The sequence below is a fragment of the Leucoraja erinacea genome, chromosome 16 (genome assembly GCF_028641065.1).
Source record: "Leucoraja erinacea ecotype New England chromosome 16, Leri_hhj_1, whole genome shotgun sequence".
Classification (NCBI taxonomy): domain Eukaryota; kingdom Metazoa; phylum Chordata; class Chondrichthyes; order Rajiformes; family Rajidae; genus Leucoraja; species Leucoraja erinaceus.
The window spans coordinates 31,435,459-31,453,787 of NC_073392.1; the positions used below are offsets into that span (position 1 = coordinate 31,435,459).

The 18,329-nt window shown below is 44.5% G+C and overlaps 1 protein-coding gene across 2 annotated transcripts in view; it reads left to right on the forward strand.

Annotated features, from left to right (window-relative positions):
• The window catches only part of sema3fb (sema domain, immunoglobulin domain (Ig), short basic domain, secreted, (semaphorin) 3Fb), a 209,152-nt gene that overhangs the window by 173,716 nt on the left and 17,107 nt on the right, over positions 1-18,329 (forward strand). For both annotated transcript variants that reach the window (XM_055648059.1, XM_055648060.1), the window contains exons 9-11: positions 323-437; positions 15,677-15,746; positions 17,858-18,002. In XM_055648059.1, the coding sequence (XP_055504034.1) occupies positions 323-437; positions 15,677-15,746; positions 17,858-18,002 (330 nt within the window). The remainder of the gene's footprint in view (positions 1-322; positions 438-15,676; positions 15,747-17,857; positions 18,003-18,329) is intronic.

The following is an 18,329-nucleotide window of genomic DNA, read 5'->3' on the forward strand; positions in this document are numbered from 1 at the left end:
TCTCCGGGTGCTCCGGTTTCCTCCCGCACTCCAAAGACGTAAAGTCTTGTAGGTTAATTGGCTTCTGAAAATTTACCCCTAGTGTGTAGGATAGAACTAGTGTATGTGTGATCAATGGTCGGCACAGACTCAGTGGGCCGAAGGGCCTGTTTCCACACTGTATCTCTAAACTAAACTAGTGTCCAGGTCTAATGAATGAAAATTGACTGAGAATGATTGCCTTGATTAGTCAATAACCTTGTTACCACTCTCCACCTGGAGAGTAAAAGGTGAACAAGTTGGAATTGTCAGTTCCTACCACTTAAATCCCTTTCTTTTACAGAATGATGATGGGGGTCACTGCTGCCTTGTCAATAAATGGAGCACATTCCTCAAAGCCCGGCTCATCTGCTCAGTACCAGGCCCTGATGGAATCGAAACGCACTTTGATGAACTCCGTAAGTGTTGCAAATTACCAGTTAATGGTCAACAGAGGCCATGGCTCATTTTATTGTGTTAAAGGTTGCCGGGCTGATGGAAGAGTGTTTCTGTTAGCACTCTCTGTTTTCACAGCACAATCTGTTAGCACTCTCATTTCAGCAGCATCTAGTGGCAATAATGAGGATTTGCAAGCAGGCTCTGGCTTGGAATTCATAGCCATAGACTCACACAGCATCGAAACAGGCCCTTTGGCCCACCATGCCTATGCTGACAATCATACACCTATCTACACCAATTCCATTTACCAACACTTGGTCCTTAGCCTCCCTTGGAGGCTCTGAGGAGGATACAAGGAGAGGTAGCCATCAGGTGAGATGTTATGGCGAGGGGGGAAAGATTTAATAGGAACCAGAGGGGCAACTTTATTTACACAAAGGGTGGTAGGTGTATGGAACGAGCTGCCATGGGAGGCAGTAGAGGCAGGTACTATCACAACATTCAAAAAACATTTGGACAGGTACATGGATAAGATAGGTTCAGAGGGATATGGGCCAAATGCAGACCGGTGGGACTAGTGTAGTTGAGGCATGTTGGTTGGCATGAGTAAATTGGACCAAAGGGCCTGTTTACTTGCTGAATTACTCCATGACTCAATGAGATGGAACCGGTTGGATAACTCTATTGAAGTGCCATCATAAAGAGAGAGGGCTGAATGGCCTCCTTCAGTGCCCAGTGACTCTATATGTTTTTAAATTCAGTTTGATGATTCTTGGCAATTCAAATACCAGTTCAGATCTTTTTTTAAATGCTGTGAAACTATCTGCCTCCACCAGCCACTAATTACATGAAGAACTCCCTCTGTTGGAGCTCTCAAACTGTTTATATCATGCAACATGTTCCAGATATCAATCACCCTTTGCGAGAGCAAAAACTTCCTCGGATCACTTCTAAACTTCTTTCTTAACCTTAATTCACACCCAAATTCCAAATGCTCTTCTTACCCCTGCTCAAGATGAACTTGGAAGATTTTCGGAGGAGGTTATCGAGTTAATTTCCACTTGATGGTGCAGTGGGAGGATGTACTGGCTGTTATCTGTTCTCTGTCTCTCCATTCCGGGTACTCCGCTACAAATGGCCATTGCCTGCACCATAAAATCGTAAGCCCCTTTGTTAAAGGTCACAGCTACTTCTAAACTGAGATGGTTTCCACATGTTAGGCTTTCAATCAAAGTCAAGGAGAAGTCCTAAGTAGAGATTGGGTAATGATGCATAAGTGAAGAGTAATAGTACCGGGTTTCAGCCGAGGGGTTGCTGTGGGTTGTGAGGAGAATCGCTTGTTCAGTCAGTCTGTCCAGATCTATTACACAGTGAGTCCGTGGGGCAGAAGAACCACCAGCATCTCTATAGTCTGTCAGGTGCATTGACTCAGTTAACACTGTGGTTCAGTCCGTGCCATGTTTAGTTTAGTCTAGTTTATTATTGTCGGGTGTACAGTAAAGAGCTTTTCTTTGGGTGACAACCAGTCAAAGACTAGACTTTAGACTTTAAATTTAGAGACACAGCATGGAAATAGGCCCTTCAGCCCACTGAGTCCATGCCAACCAACGACCACACTAACTCTATCCTACACACGAGGGACAATTTACAATTATTAACGAAGCTAATCAACCTACAAACATGTACGTCTTTGGAATGTGGGAGGAAACCGGAGCACCCGGAGCAAACCCATGCAGTCGTATGGGGAACATACAAACTCCGTCCAAACAGAATTCATAGTCAAGATCGAATCCAAGCCACTGGCGCTGTAAGGCAGCAACTCAACTGCTGTACTGCCTGACACGTGATTACAATCAAACCATCCACAGTGTTCAGATAAAGGATAAAGGGTACAACATTTAGTGCAAGATAAAGTCCGATTAAAGATGGTTCAAAGGTCTCCAATCAGTTAGGTGGGAGGTCAGGACCATTCTCTAGCTTATGAGAGGAACATTCAGTTGCTGATAACAGCTGGGAAGAAACTGTCCCTGAATCTGGAGGTGTGTGTTTTCAAGCTTCTGCACTTCGTGCCTGATGGGAGAGGGGAGAAGAGCGAGTGACCAGGGTGACACTGGTCCACTGAGGCAGCGTGAAGTGTAGATGGACCATGAATATGACCAAGCAATGGCCCAAAGATGCACTCAGGCCCAGAATGCACTCTACTTGAGTATGCATCTTAGCTCAGTGTAGCCACTGATTGGACATGTACCCTCATCCTGTGTGTAGAGGCGGCATAGTGGCGCAGTGGTAGAGTTGCTGTCTTACAGAGCCAGAGACCTGGGTTCCATCCTGACTACGGTGCTCTCTGTACGGGACCGCATGGGTTTTCTCCGGGTGCTCCAGTTTCCTTCCACACTCCAAAGATATGCAGGTTTGTAGGTTAATTTGCTTCTGTAAATTGTCCCAAGTGTGTGGGATAGGGCTAGTGTATGGGTGAACTAAACATACCCAATTCTGTACAGATAATAGAGCTGCTGTCTCACATCTCCAGTGACCCCTGACTTAAGGGCTGTCTGTGTGGGGTTTTCACATTCCCTATGAGACCACATTTTCTTTTAAACTACAGGTATATTCAGAATAAATATATTTACAAAACCAAAACCGTGCAAAAACTCTTCAGGCATTTTCAGCATCTATACATTCATTAGTGTCATACCCAGTATTGTTTGCAACTAACTTTAAGCAAAACTAAATACCCATGCTACTCATGTGGCCTCCTGGGGTGATATCCCTTCCCCTGTTTGAGGAGTGTCCCCACCAGACTCTGAGACTACATGGGTTTCCTCTAGGTCCTCTGTAGTCTTTCCACATCCTAAGAATGTGCATGGTTATCTTTTGTATCAAAAATAATTAATTTACGAACACGATACAAAACAAAACAGTGGTAACACACCCCCCACCATAGCACAAAATCACCAAATCACCAATGTTTTGGGCCGAAACACTTCTTCAGAAGAAGGGTTTCGGCCCGAAACTTTGCCTATTTTCTTCGCTCCATAGATGCTGCCTCACCCGCTGAGTTTCTCCAGCATTTTTGTCTACCTTCGGTTTTCCAGCATCTGCAGTTTCTTCTTAAACATCCTAAATCAGTACCCTGTTCCTGCTTTCTCCCCATATCCCTTGATTCTGTTAGCCCTAAGAGCTATATCTCTTGAAAACATCCAGTGAATTGGCCTCCGCTGCCATCTGTGGCAGAGGATTCTACAGATTCACAACTCTCTGGGTGAAAAAGTGTTTCCCCATCTCAGTCCTAAATGGCCAACCCCTTATTCTTAAACTGTGACCCCTTTTTCTTGAATCCCTCGGGAACATTGTTTCCTGCATCTAGCCTGTCCAATCCCTTAATAATTTTATATGTTTAACCCTAAATCATCATTACTGCTAACAGTTTATCTAATCACCATGGTAAGGCATTAATCTATTGCCTACATTACAACAATGACAAGAGTTGTGGGTGGAGGTTGGGCCAGATACAATAGTGGCCTTTAAGAATCTTTTGGATAGGCATATGCATAGAAAAGTAAGGGAAGGATATGGATTAGAATTGGTCTTGGCATTATGTTCAGCACAGACATTGTGGGCCGAAGGGCCTGTTCTATGTTCTATGTTGCATAAGGCCAAAGTACTTTGGACACCTGGAAATCATTAAAGGAGCAGTGTGAACAGTTTATGTTCATACGGTATAGGAGCAGAAGTAGGCCATTCGTCCCATGGCATTCAATCTTGGCTGATTTATCCTTCCCTCTCAACCCCATTCTCCTGCCTTCTCCCCATAACCTCTGACACCCGTACTAATTAAGAATCTGTCATCTTAAAAAATACCCAATGACTTGGCCTCCACAGCCATCTTTGGCAATGAATTCCACCGATTCACCAGCCTCTGACTAAAGAAATTCCTCCTCATCTCCTTTCTAAAGGTACTTCATTTTATTCTGAGGCTATGGGCTCTGGTCCTAGACTCTCCCACTAGTGGAAACATCCTCTCCACATCCGTTTTATCCAGGCTTGTCACTATTCGGTAAGTTTCAACGAGGTTCCCCCTCATCCCCCCCCAGTGCCTTCAAACGCTCATCATATGTTACCTCAATCATTCCTGGTTTTGTATGTTTTATATTCCGTTTTGTGTTTAAAACTAGGGGTTCACTATATCGCCTCCATGAGACACACGCAATTTAGAAATGAGAGATAAATATGACTCAATGAGATGGAACGGGTCCATCTGGTTTCCTACGACTGGGAACTGTTTGAGGGAGGTGTCACAGAATGGTACAGATTATGCTCTAAACCATCTGCAACGCAACAGAATTAATGACATCAAAATGTCAGTGGGAGGGAAAGAAATAATTCACTTCTCATTACAACGAGGGCATCAGGCCTCGCCTTGAACTCCTGGAAAGTATCAAAAGATTCCCCTCCCCCCCCCCCCCCCCCCCCCCCCCCCCCCCCCCCCCCCCCCCCCCCTCCACTCCAGAAACAGCAAAGCATTTCAATAAATCCAATAGCAATCCATTTAAAAACAGTCAGTTTATTAGTAACAAAACTTATTTCCATGAAATCAGAGGCTTCTTTTAAATTCTCCTTCAGAAACGATGTGAAGATTATTGAGTGACGGGATGCCATTGGCGGCTCGGTTGTTGTAGATTAAATCATTAGAGAGTCTGGGCCCATTGCCAGCCTCGGGGGTGTCGAGGAGTGATGCCTTTGCTGGATCTGCGATGACTGCTCTCGGAGGCCTCTCACACGTCCCATGTTCGTCTTCAATTCTGTAACCAGAGTGTCCCTAATGAAGGATCTCATTAGCCGGCATGTTGACAGGAAGTATTTGATTTTACTTCTGCGGTGCGAGGGGGTCAACTGGCCCGTGTTTCTCTACAGCTCTCTCCGTCCCGTAGTTTCGACTTTAGATTGAGTGTCTGAAGAGTCCCAACCGGAGACGTTGCCTATCCATGTCATCAGGAGATGCTGCCTGACCCACTGAGATACTCCAGTACTTCGTGCTGTATGTTGTATTCCAGCATCTGCAGTTCCTTGTGACTACATTGAATGTTTATGTTGGTAATAAGTTCATAAGTTATAGGAACAGAATGAGACCATTCAGCCCATCAAGTCTACTTCGCCATTCAATCATGGCTGATCTATCTATTCTCCTACTTTTTCCGCATAATCCCTGACACCCGTACTAAGCAAGAATCCGCCTTAAAAATGTACATTGATTTGGCCTCCACAGCCTTCTGTAACTTTGCAGATACATTGCGGAAACATTCCCTTCAGCCCACTGAGTCCGCACCGACCAGCGATCATCCCGTACACTGGCACTATCCTCCACGCCAGGAAAAATCAATTATTTTATCGAAACCAATGAACCTACAAACCTGTACGTTTTGGAATGTGGGAGGAAACCGGATCTCCCAGAGAAAACCCACCCGGTCACGTGGAGAACGTACAAACTCCGTACAGACAGCACCCGTAGTCAGGATTGAACCTGGGTCCCTGGCAGCATCTCTACCGCTGCACCACTGTGACAGATTTGTTTGCAACCACCCTCCTCCCCTACCCCCAACCTGCGCTGACTTGCCTCCATCCCTTCCATGACCCTCTCACCAGCTGGGTCATCTCATCCACTGAAAACATGCAGAGGAATTAAAAGACCTCCGGCAATTGATAGGGACCTGCTCAATGTGAATGCCTGGGGATTACTTTGTGCCAATCAAACAACACTTTACTTCCAAATAGCTGCAGTTAATTTCCCAGTGGCATATTTACTTTTTTTTTTAAAGCAGGAAAATAATACTCCTGCAAGATTTATGTTGAAGCATTGCACTGATTTGGAATAAGTAAAGTATTTGCAAAGTGTTCAACAATTAAGGTGATGACTGTTTTTTTGTTTTCTGTCATTATCCATTAAACTAATGATAATATTTAGTTTCTGTGTGTATTGCAAAACAGACAGCTAATGGGAACATCGAACACACATCACTCTCATTTTCCACCGTCTGGTCTTGACTGTGGAGATTCCCAACCCAGGGAGATCACATACAGATAGTCCACTGCAGGAGGCCTCATAGTCTGGAATAAATCGCACTGCAATCTCTCGAGTCCCCTCAATCTTCCTGGTTTGTGCAGAGTGAAACTCCAATTAAAATGTACACAGTGATATTGCTGAGTGTGATCTTCGAGCAGCATCTTGTGTCAGAATGAGAGAAAGCCAAAACCAAGCAGAAAGACTATACGAGATTTTTCAGGGCGGCATGGTGGCGCAGCGGTAGCGTTGCTACCTTGCGTTGCTTGCCACGCTGGAGACCCAGGTTCGATCCCGACTACAGATGCTGTCTGTTCGGAGTTTGTACCTTCTCCCCGTGACTGCGTGGGTTTTCTCCGAGATCTTCGGTTTCCTCCTGCACTCCAAAGCTGTACGGGTGTGCAGGTTAATTGGTTTGGTGTATGTGTAAATTGTCCCTAGTGTGTGTAGAACAGTGTTAATGTACAGGATTATCGATGGTCGGCGCAGACTCGATGGGCCGAAGGACCTGTTTCCGCGCAATATCTCTAGCAAAAAAAACTAAAGATAGTAAAATAGTAATCTAGCTCGCTTTTGAAAGTATCCAGAGAATTGGCCTCCATTGTATTCTGAGGCAGCGGAATTCCACAGATTCACAACTCTCTGGGTGAAAAGGTTTTTCCTCATCTCCATTCTAAATGGCCTACTCCTTATTCTTAAACTGTGGCTCCTGGTTCTGGACTCCCCCAACATAGGGAACATGTTTCCTGCGTCCAGCGTGTCCAATCCCTTAATAATCTTGTATATTTCAATAAGATACCCTCTCATCCTTCTAAATTCCAGTGTATACAAGCCCAGACGCTCCATTCTTAATCTCAAATTCTACTGTGGCACAGCTGGTAGAGTTGCTGCCTTACAGCGCCAGAGACCCAAGTTTGAATTTAATTTGGTTTTTGCTGTCTGCATGGAGTTTGTACGTTCATCTCGTGACCGTGTGGGTTTTCTCCTGGTGCTCCAGTTTCCTCCCACACTTCATAGACTTGCACGTTTGTAGGTTAATTGGCTTCTGAAAATTGCCCCCTGGTGTGTAGGATGCAAAACTGGAATAACACGTAACTAGTGTACGGGTGATCGTTGGTCGGCGTGGACACAGTGGGCCAAAGGGTCTATTTCCACTCTGTATCTCGAAAGTAAACTCAACTCAACTCAACTTGTTGAGGAAACAGACAAACAAAGGGTGGACCATTCCCTCAGGGAATGGACAATATTCATCCTTCCTGGCTGCGAGTTGGGAATGCTGCCAGCTCATTCCCAACCCCTCAGCAACTTGCCATGACTGGCACACCCGGATGCCTTGTCGCCCAACTTTCAACAGGCCCCTTATCCTGACACGTTAAAAAAATAAGCTCGTCGAGAAAATAAAAATGACTTCACGTCATATTGCTCAACGGTCATGTTTGCTCGACCCCCCTTCCCCCCCCCCCCCCCCCCCCCCTTATGTTCATGGTTGGGCACTTTGAATAAGCCATGTTTGTGCACAAAATGGAACAGCGAGATAGTCAGATAAAGAACTAATCCCTGTCGGAAGTGTGACTACTTGACAAATTTGATTTCTTGCTTTAGACATTGAGTCTGCACATGTTACTTGATCGTGTCAAAGGTGAATTCTTGATTTATTACTGGAAAATAAGCCCGTATGTCTTATGTTATTAGGTCCTTGTCAGTCCTTGCAGCTTTGCCAAGAAAAGTTCTGCTATGATCAGGATTTGTACATCAATGCAGATAAAATATGAATCAATTTGCAGATTTTAGTCAGACAGCTTATTTAATGGCCTGCTCAACTACATAGACAAAACAAAAACCACCAGAAACATGAAGCTAACCCACCATTTTACACCGCTGTGGCTTGGTTAGAGTTCAAATGGAAACGGATAGCAGGCAGGAGTTTAATTGCATTTACTAGCCCGCACCTCCAATGTATGATCAGTTTGTTACAGAATTTTACATTTGAGTATTGGACTTGATATTGAGCAGAGCAGTTGCCCAATAGGTTGTGGTGCATGCTGATAGGATGCTTTCTATGGCACATCTGTAGAATGTGGTGTGTCTTTGGAGACATGCCAAACTTCCTTAGTTTAGGAGTCAATCTGCAAAAGGGTCCAGACCCGAAACATTATCTGACCATGTCCATCCACAGAGGCTGTCTGATCCACCGAGTTCCTCCGGCAGTTTTTTTTTTTGTTTCATAGTACATTAGGCATAGTTTCAGTCTTCATATACAGTCTCATAAGTCTATGAGACGGCACAATGGCAGAGCTACTGCCCCACAGCACCATAGACCCAGGTTCGATCCCGATCTTGAGTGCTGCCTGTGTGGAGTTTGCACGTTCTTCCTGAGACCACCTCAAAGACTTGCGGGATTGTAGGCTAATTGTCAGCTGTAAAATTGCTGCTAATGTGTAGAGAATGCGACAACATCGAACTAATGTTGACGGGTGAGGGAACGTCTGTGGACTTGGTGGACCAATGGACTTGCCTCCATGCTGTATCTTTAAACTAAACTAAGAGAATGATCAAATAAACTTTGCACAGAAAATGGGAGGGAAGGGATTTCCCATGGTTATGATGCTCCATTAAGGAAAGGTCTCGACCCGAAATGTCTCCTATTCCTTCTCTCCAGAGATGCTGTCTGTCCTCCTGAGTTACTCCAGCTTTTTGTGTCCATCTTGTGTTATTCAAACAAATATTTATTCAGCACAGCATCAAAAAAGTAGAATTAATTTTTCAGTCATGGTATTAATATTTACAGTTGTTTTTCTTGTGTTAGGTGAAGTGGACAGACAACGTTTGGTAAGTCGCCCCTGATACGGTGATTGATGATCAGCATGGACATGGTGGGCCGAAGGGCCTGTTTCCATGCCGTTTGACTCTATAATGATTATCCGGGAGTGGATGAAGGGAAAGGAAAATAAGGTTCCTGGAAAACAACCCAGTGTATATTTGCAACACCTGTACAAATGTTGTGGAAAAAAACAACCCTGCGTTTCAGCATAAATCACCCCAGCAGTCTGTGCGGCAACAGAACTATGATGGAACATGATTTTTTAGCCTGTTGTGATGATTCCAAGCCTTATGGGAGAGAACTCCCCAAAATGGACACTTCGTTTCGAGAACATTGTCAATTTAGGAATAGTTTGGTCATTTGAACCAACCTATGGCATGGTGTGATCTGATCTCCCCTGCAGTGGTCTCCCTGTCTTGGCTGGAGAGCAAAACCAATTTATTTCTTATTTCCAGTCAAATCCAAGTCATTACACTTTCATGGTGTTACCCATGAGAACAGACAGGAAAATGGGATAAAGAATCTGTTCAAGGAGAGAAACAATAGCCTACACAACAAAAAGCAAAGCAGTGCATGCTTGCTAAAGGAACAGTAAATTGCTTACATCATAGGGCTATTTGCAGTCTGAGTATATACTGTACCAGGGGGATTGGGGCTAATTACTTGTAAAGTGTGGTCACTGTTGTAATGTAGGGAATATGGTAGCTAATCTGTACAGACGACAAATGTAGGAGCTGCTCAGGAGCTGCTGCCCCACAGTTCAATACTGACCATGGGTGCTGTCTGTATGGAGTTTGTACATTCTCCCTGTGATCACGTGGGTTCCTCCTACTTTCCAAAGACGTGCGTGTTTGTGGGGTATTTGGTGTCTGTAAATTGCCCCTCATGTGTAAGGATGAGAAAATGAGATACCATAGAACTAGTGTACGTGTGATCGATGATCAGTGTGGTCACGGTGAACTGTAGGGTCTGTTTCCACACGTTATTTCTAAACTAAACTAAATTAAACAATTGAGGATAGTAACAAATACAGGCCTTGTTATGATTAAAAAAAATGAACTGCTAATGCTGGTTCATACCAAAGATAGATACAAAATGCTGGAGTAACTCAATGGGTCGGGCAGCATCTCTGGAGAACACAAAATACTGAGGTAAAAAATCTGGCCTTGAAACCTTTGTTCACATCCCATGAATAAATGAAAGAAGTGCCCTCGTGGCTACGGCAATTTTAAGTAGAATTTTAACAAGCTCTTCGTGATCACTGACTTTACAATTTACATGAATTCCTTTCTTACACAAAGAAGCTTGTGTATTAATATATTTCTAAAATGTGGCCTTATTTATCCTGCTTAAGAAGGAACTGCAGATGCTAGAAAATCAAAGGTAGACAAAAATTCTGGAGAAAGCACAATGCCACAAAAATGAGTATCTGAATACCAGGATAAATAAGGCGAAGGAAATAGGCAACGTTTCGGGTCTGAAGAAGGGTCTCAACCTGAAACGTTGCCTATTTCCTTTGCTCTATAGAAACTCAGCAGGTGAGGCATCATCTATAGAGCGAAGGAAATAGGCAACGTTTCGGGTCGAGACCCTTCTTCAGACCGTGAAGTCTGAAGAAGGGTCTCGACCTGAAACGTTGCCTTTTTCCTTCGCCTTATTTATCCTGGTATTCAGATACTAATTTTTGTGTTAGTGTGATGACAATATACTGTATACCAATGGCATTGTGCTTTAAATATATAACAGTTCGAAGGTGCTTCTACTGATAAAGATAGCCTATGGTATATCACAGTATATTATATCCTGACTTTACTGCACTTCATCTTGCATTAAACATTATCCCCTTTATCTCATATCGATACACTGTGGACCGCTCGATTGTAATCATGTATAGTCTTCCCGCTGACTGGTTAACACATAACAAAAGCTTTTCACTGTAGCTCAGTACACATGGCAATATACAAAACTGATTTCCCTCCCATTCTGGTGCATGGTTGATAGCGACATGGTGGGAAATCATAGGTACAATCCAATGTCCAACACAAAGTCCTACAACTTCTTGACCAAAAGAGCTTTGTTGCAAAGGTCATTCACGGGAGTCAAAGCTGACAGCAAGGCCTTTCCAAAAACAGCGTTTAACATAACAGCACTTGATACATTCATTGCCATAATTGGAAAAGTGGAACCATTCACTGCGGACAATCTTTGCATTTTCCTTTGTGAAGGCTTGAAAATCACTTCCAGTTGGTTGAATGTGGGAAGAGGTGTCCCATGGGGTTCTGGTGAGGGAGGGCTTCTGTTCACTAGGAACATCAATGCATTGGACGTAGGGCCAGAGAGACAGGTGTCCAAATAGGCAGACGTACCAAAGGAAGAGGCTTTGTACCTTATTCTCAGGGGTGATGGAAGCTATACAGAGGTTGACTGGGGAGTTTCAGACCAGAAGCCAAAGTTCAGAGCCAGTTCGTTCAATTTGTGAAATGTGTCTACACTAAATAGAATTATTAGATGTTTCAATTCAATAAATAAGAATTGCTTCTGTGTCAAGTGTCACTTTAAAATCTGCGTTTCCTAGATTTTATTAGCAAACGATGAAATTCAAGGGTGTAAAGCAGCAGATTAGTCGTGAATTCTAGAAATTTCTATTCCCCTTTCCTATGTCGCTTATGTTTTTCTGGTATAAAGTACACACAATATATAATGGGGTTGAATGTAAGTGCAAGGAAATACATTTTGTTAAATATATAATCTTAATACTTTTTCCTTGAATGGAACAGAACAGGGTGAATAGTGAGTGTGATCGTTTGTGATCACATTAAATACATGCCCTCAAGCAAATATGGCCATGAATAATCATGATGCTTGTTTTACAATGCAATTGACAGAATATAGGAATTGAGATGGACACAAAATGCTGGAGTAACTCAGTGGGACAGGCAGCATCTCTGAATAGAAGGAATGGGTGACGTTTCGGGTTGGCAATTTTGTGTCTTTCTTCAATGTAAACTAGCATCTGCAGTTCCTATACATGACCTCCATTATGTCTGGGACTTATCGATTTGATGATTGTGTGGATACATGCAAGCAGTTTAAGGCAGGGTAGAGTAGGTGAGGCTATACAATGCCCCAATAATTGAAGCACAGGCCATCTCATTGTCACCTGATTGGTGTTGTAACGGAACAAGGCAGGCAGATGAGGTTTGGACTCACACTCGCCTGGAAGCTAAACACCAGCATAAGACAGTTACTGCTTCTATACGCCGTGTAATTGGCGTGCAATTACACACACATTCAGGCTGGATCTATAATGCATGTATTCTTCATTAGCTCCACTGTCTCACCAGACTGGTGACTGTCTAAACCCCTGTGGGAAGTGGAAGGAAGCCGTCTTAGCTTCATCATCAGAGCCACCTACGATGTTCTTCCCACACTCAAGAACCTAAACCAGTGGCTTGGAGAAGATCCATCATGTACTCTCTGCCAAACCCCAGCAACATTAAGGCACATCCTCACTGGCTGCAAAACCAGTCTTTCACAAGGCCGCTACACCTGGAGGAACAATCAGGTCTTGCGACAACTGGCGAGTACCTTGGAAGGAAGGAGGACTACCACCAATGCCCTCCCTCCTCCAACGCCTGGTTTCTCGAACACCACCCCTTTTGTAAAGTCAGGACAACTTCCACAGAAGCCATTTGCAAGAAAGGAACTGACCCTCCTGGACACTGCCCGGGACTGGAAAATGCAGGCTGATCTAGACCAGAAGCTCATCTATCCACCAGAGATGATCACAACTAATCTCAGGCTGAACCTGATCTTGGGGTCAACCTCACCGAAGTCCCTGTACATTCGTGGAGTTAACTGTGCCTTGGGAGGCTGCAGTTAGTGAAGTCGCATGAACGCAAATGTCTGAAGTATTCAGACGTAGCAGCCGAGGCAGAACAATGCGGCTGGCGTACTCATGTGCTCCCTGTAGAGGCTGGTTGTAGAGGGTTTGTAGCCATGTCAACAACCAGACTCCTGAAGGGAATGGGGTTCCTGAGGTCGCTGTCAGAGGCTGCCGAGCGAAGCAGCCACTGGCTGTGGCTGAAGAGGAAGGACTCCAACTGGGCTGCAAAATGACCAGCAAGAGGGGTCAAATAGAGGGGAGCGCATCTGCAATGCCAGGTGTTGCTGTTGAGCCTTCTGGAGGTGCCGTGGGCCTATCAACGAAACACCAAGGAAGGAGGGTGCCCACCTGATGACCCCAATGAAGTCTTTACCCCGACCCCCACTCAAGATATTTAGAAGGTGCCAATTATAGCAGGGATTATAATATCAAGTCCTATAAACTTAACTAAGATATTTGGCTCAGTCCATGTTCCAGACTCATTAGTTTTGTGTTCTGGGAGTTACGGGTAGTTCAAACAAAGAATTGTTATGTAAAATCAATAAACCTATCAGCAACTTTTTCCCATGTTTTTTGATTAGTTTATAGGACTCGGGAGACCTGATAACCATTAAGGAGATTTATTTTTATGTAATGGGCTGTCTTTGAATAGTTAAAACATTGAAGGAGAAGTCTCCCTTCCCCTTGTTACACACAGTTGCGGTGCATTGCAAACTCATTAGAACCAGAGATATGCCGTCTAAATGATAGGGTCCAGACCTGGGAAACAAATAGTGGAAGAGTAATCCACTAATTCACTGTGTTCAGGTCAGAGTAATCTGGTATGAGTGTTGACATCTTCTTTGAACTCCCTTGTCACTGAGCACACACTTTGCTAACAGTCTCGGACATGGGCTGACACCAGCACCACAGTTGAATCAATATATTACGTTGAACCTTCGAACCGAACGGCAGCAGCCTGCCAGCTCTTCAAGTCTCACCAAGCTCTGGCTGATAGGCTGACATTAAACACGAGGCCTAACTGGGAGATGATGATGGTCACAGTCTGAAATTAATTGATCCAATATTGGTAACAGTGATGACAAACCTCTAACTCTGGAATTCCCTTCCTCTGTTTCTCCCCTTCTTTACCGATCTTCAAAATGCTTGTTAAAACCTCGTCATGCCTGCTTAACTTAGGGTGGCACAGTGGGGCAGCTGGTAGGGCTGCTGCCTCATAGCGCCAGAGACCCGGGTTCGATCCTGACCTCGGGCGCTGTCTGTGTGGGGTTTGCATGTTATCCCTGTAACCGAGCGGATTTCCTCCGGGTGCTCCGGTTTCCTCCCACATCTCCAAGACGTGGATTGCCCCTTGTGTGTAGGGATTGGGTGTGAAAGTGAGATAACATGTGAACTTGTGTACATGGGTGATTGATGGTCAGTGTGGACTCAGTGGGCCGAAGGGCCTCTTTCCATGTAGTATCTCTAAACTAAACACGAGCGTTTGTTTTAAAATGAACCTGTGATTCCTGCTCCCAATGCTAAATATATACTATCTTGAACCTGGTGTTGAAGAGTTTTTCAGGACTTATTATGAACTCAATCCGTGATCTTAATTGAATAGATGTGGTTTTAACAGTTTAACACTCCGTAATGTCTAATGTTTTAAGAGAAAGCTGCATTGTTCTCAATCATTATCAGTTCAGCTGGTATAAAGTACACAAAAGTACATTGGCTCGGAGGGATAGGGACTTGGTTAATGTACCCCTATTATTTATTAACGGCAACTATTTAGTGCTTTTATTTTGTTCTCCGTTCTCTGACTTAATGGTGGTTAATGCGGCAAGCTGAAGGTCAAGGACTTGTTCACTTGGCTGCATGTCCGTGGAAAGGAATAGGCGCAAAGGCAGTAGGATTCAGGAACGCACTGCGTCATTGCTTTAGCAGCTTTCCACGGCTCAGGGAACCCACTATTATTACCCCGAGTCACCGAGGGAGACCTGCCATCAACACCGTGTCTTTCAGGTAGTAAAATGTCCTGAAGCACTTACGTTGCTGGCAGGGCTCTGATGGACTACACCAGTGAAAAGACACTGGAGTAATAGGTCGCAGACTTGGGACTCCACGCTTGACAGGCAATTAGAATTGAAGATGGAGAAACAGATGGCGGGTCTCAGACAATTCCTGTACAAACCACAATCATTAACAACGATCTTGTAGCTAAGTTAATTTCCTACTGTTTCACCTCGGGAATGCGGAAACAACCTTTGCAGATGATGCATTACTTTTCCAGTCTCAGTGACTTTTGCTTCCCATCCATCATAACATCCTTCACTTAAGAAACAAGCCTTAACCTTGCCGCAGGTGGGATGGGGTAACACCCTGCGCCAAGCAACAGATTGCCCTTGTTATTTAGTAGGGCGGCTTGGTAATTTGGCCAAAGTATATTATCCGACTTCTGACTGTGCTCAAAGCCGAAAGCAAGTAACACTTTTTTTCCCCTCTTTCTCTCCAGAGGACATCTTCATTCAACAGACCCAAGACATAAAGAACCCGATCATCTACGCTGCATTCACAGCCTCGGGGTAGGTACAATGGGGACTCCGTTCAGGAATGGGTTGATCATACGAGGCACAAAATTAACAAATTTGTTCTACAAACGTTACCTTATCATCGCAACCACCCTGAAGAAATGATTTAGTCACACTTTGCATTTCCATGTGTTGTATTACTGGAAGAAAGAGCAACTTTAATTTTATGGATTAGGCAGGAACTTTTTCAGAATTCAGTTAGTTAGAACAGTTCCAAAGATGTAAAGTTTGTCGGTTAATTGTCTTCAGTAAGAATTGTGAATTGTCCCTAGTGTGTAGAATAGTGCTTGTGCATGGGGATCGCTGTTCAGTGTGGACTCGGGTGGGGAGAGTAAAACCCTCAGATATATTTACTGGGACCATGGTAAATGGAGACAATGGCTGCTAGGTGGTTGAAGCAAGAACTTAGAGGAAGTGGGGTGGGTGGTACAGTGGTAGAGTTGTTGCCTTACAGCGCCAGAGACCTGGGTTCGATCCTGATTACGGGTGCTGTCTGTATGGAGTTTGTACGTTCTCCCTGTGACCGCGTGGATTTTCTCCAGGTGCTCGGGTTTCCTCCCACGCTCCAAAGACGTGCAAGTTGGCAGATAAATTGGCTTCTGTACATTGTCGCTCATGTGCAGGATAGTGCTAGTGTGCAAGGTGATCGATGGTTAGTGCGGGCTCGGTGGGACGGAGGACCTACTTCCTCGCTGTATCTCTAGAAGTCTGAAGAAAACTGCGCACGCAGAAGGTTGTTGGAATGTGAAGATATCTGTATGTGCTTATCTGGATGATTTATCAATACTTGTAACAGGGTATTGAGGGATTTCGTTGTCTCTGTACTGTAACAGGGCATTGAGGGGTGGTTCAAAGGCTGGTGAAACTATTGGGTGGCTCTTTCACAAAGCCATTACAAATGCAGGAGGTCAAATGGCCCTTTGCAACAAACGGCTGAAGTTCAGCACCACACAGCACCTGCATGTTGGGCCATAGAGTCATCACGGCACAGAAACAAGCCCTTCAGCCCAACTTGCCCATGCCAACCAAGATGCCCCATCTACACTAGTCCCACTAGTTTGGCCCATATCCCTCTAAACATTTCCTATCCATTTACCTGTCCAAACGTATTTTAACTGTTGCTGTAGTACCTGCCTCAACTACCTCCCCAGGTCGCTTGTTCCATATATCCACCACCCTCTGCATGTAGGTAGGTCCTCAGCGAGGCCATGCAGTGCCAATGTCAGGTTGCTTCAGAATCCTACCATCTTGTTGCCAGAGAGCAGTCATGCCAATGAGCCACCCACCAGTGAATAGCAAGATGGCACAGGACCTCAAATCCTGACCTTATGATCCAAACGAGAAAGCAGATCTGGAAATGGAAACCAATTTGATGAAACAAATTGACCAAAGTGATCAGAAGACAGGAGAGAGTAAAACCCTGAGATATATATCGTGTAAAATCCCAGGAGAAGTGAATCACCCCCTGAAAGATAATTAGGTGAATTAGAATTCTGCGTAATCAGAGTGGTGGACATTGCCCAGCCCATCACATGCACTGACCTCCCCACCATTGAAGGGATCTAGAGGGAGGTTGCCTCAAAAAGGTAGCCACTTTCATTTAAAAAAAAAACACACACCACCCTGCCCCCATTCTTATTTAACTCCTACCATCAGGAAGAAGGTACACAAGTCTGACCATCAGGTTCAGGAATAGCTACTTCCCAACAACCATCAGGCTCTTGAACACCACACAATACTAACCTCAGCTACGAACTTCTATGGACTGTCTTTAGTTGCACAAAGGACTTTAGGTTTTGCACTATTGTGGTTAATAATTTATTGGCATTTTTCATTATATGTTATTGATGTTTGTGGGCTTGTTATGCTGCTTAGTGTTTCATTATTTCGTTGTCGGTTCATATGACAATTAAACACTCTTGATTAAAATGACCCCTAAGAGTATGAATGCACCACCATATCACTGCAATATTCCTTGCAACAGCATTACCTCTACACACTCCCAGTGTCATTTCACGATCTTTATCCTTCTTATTAAAAACCGGGAATTATTGTGCGTTCTGACCGGCCATTCATTCATGGTCTGTTCATTCTTGTGTCAACAGATCAGTATTTAAAGGGTCGGCTGTGTGTGTGTACTCAATGACCGACATCCGTACGGTCTTCAACGGGCCCTTCGCCCACAAGGAAGGGCCGAATTACCAGTGGATGCCTTACACGAAGAAGATACCGTACCCCAGGCCCGGCACCGTAAGTAACGTGGCTGAACTTTCTCCCCATCGCTGAGTGCGGGAGGGAGGGTGGTAGATTGGTCTTCTGCATCTGAAGCAAAATACTCACGGCCTTCTACCCACTAGAGTTCATGATGTGGCTCCATCTGCTTGTTCTGGAGAGGAAGAATGCACTCCCTGGAGACACAGAGTTATGACTTTGGTTCGTTCAGCCAATTCGTGTCCACTGATCCTCAGGAAGCGTGGGGACTCCTCCACGTTTGTTTCCGTCACATGTTCCCCTGCTCTTCCTCCCTACTGGATGATTCACGGTCAGAGAGTTTGCAGACCCTGAAATATTGATCAA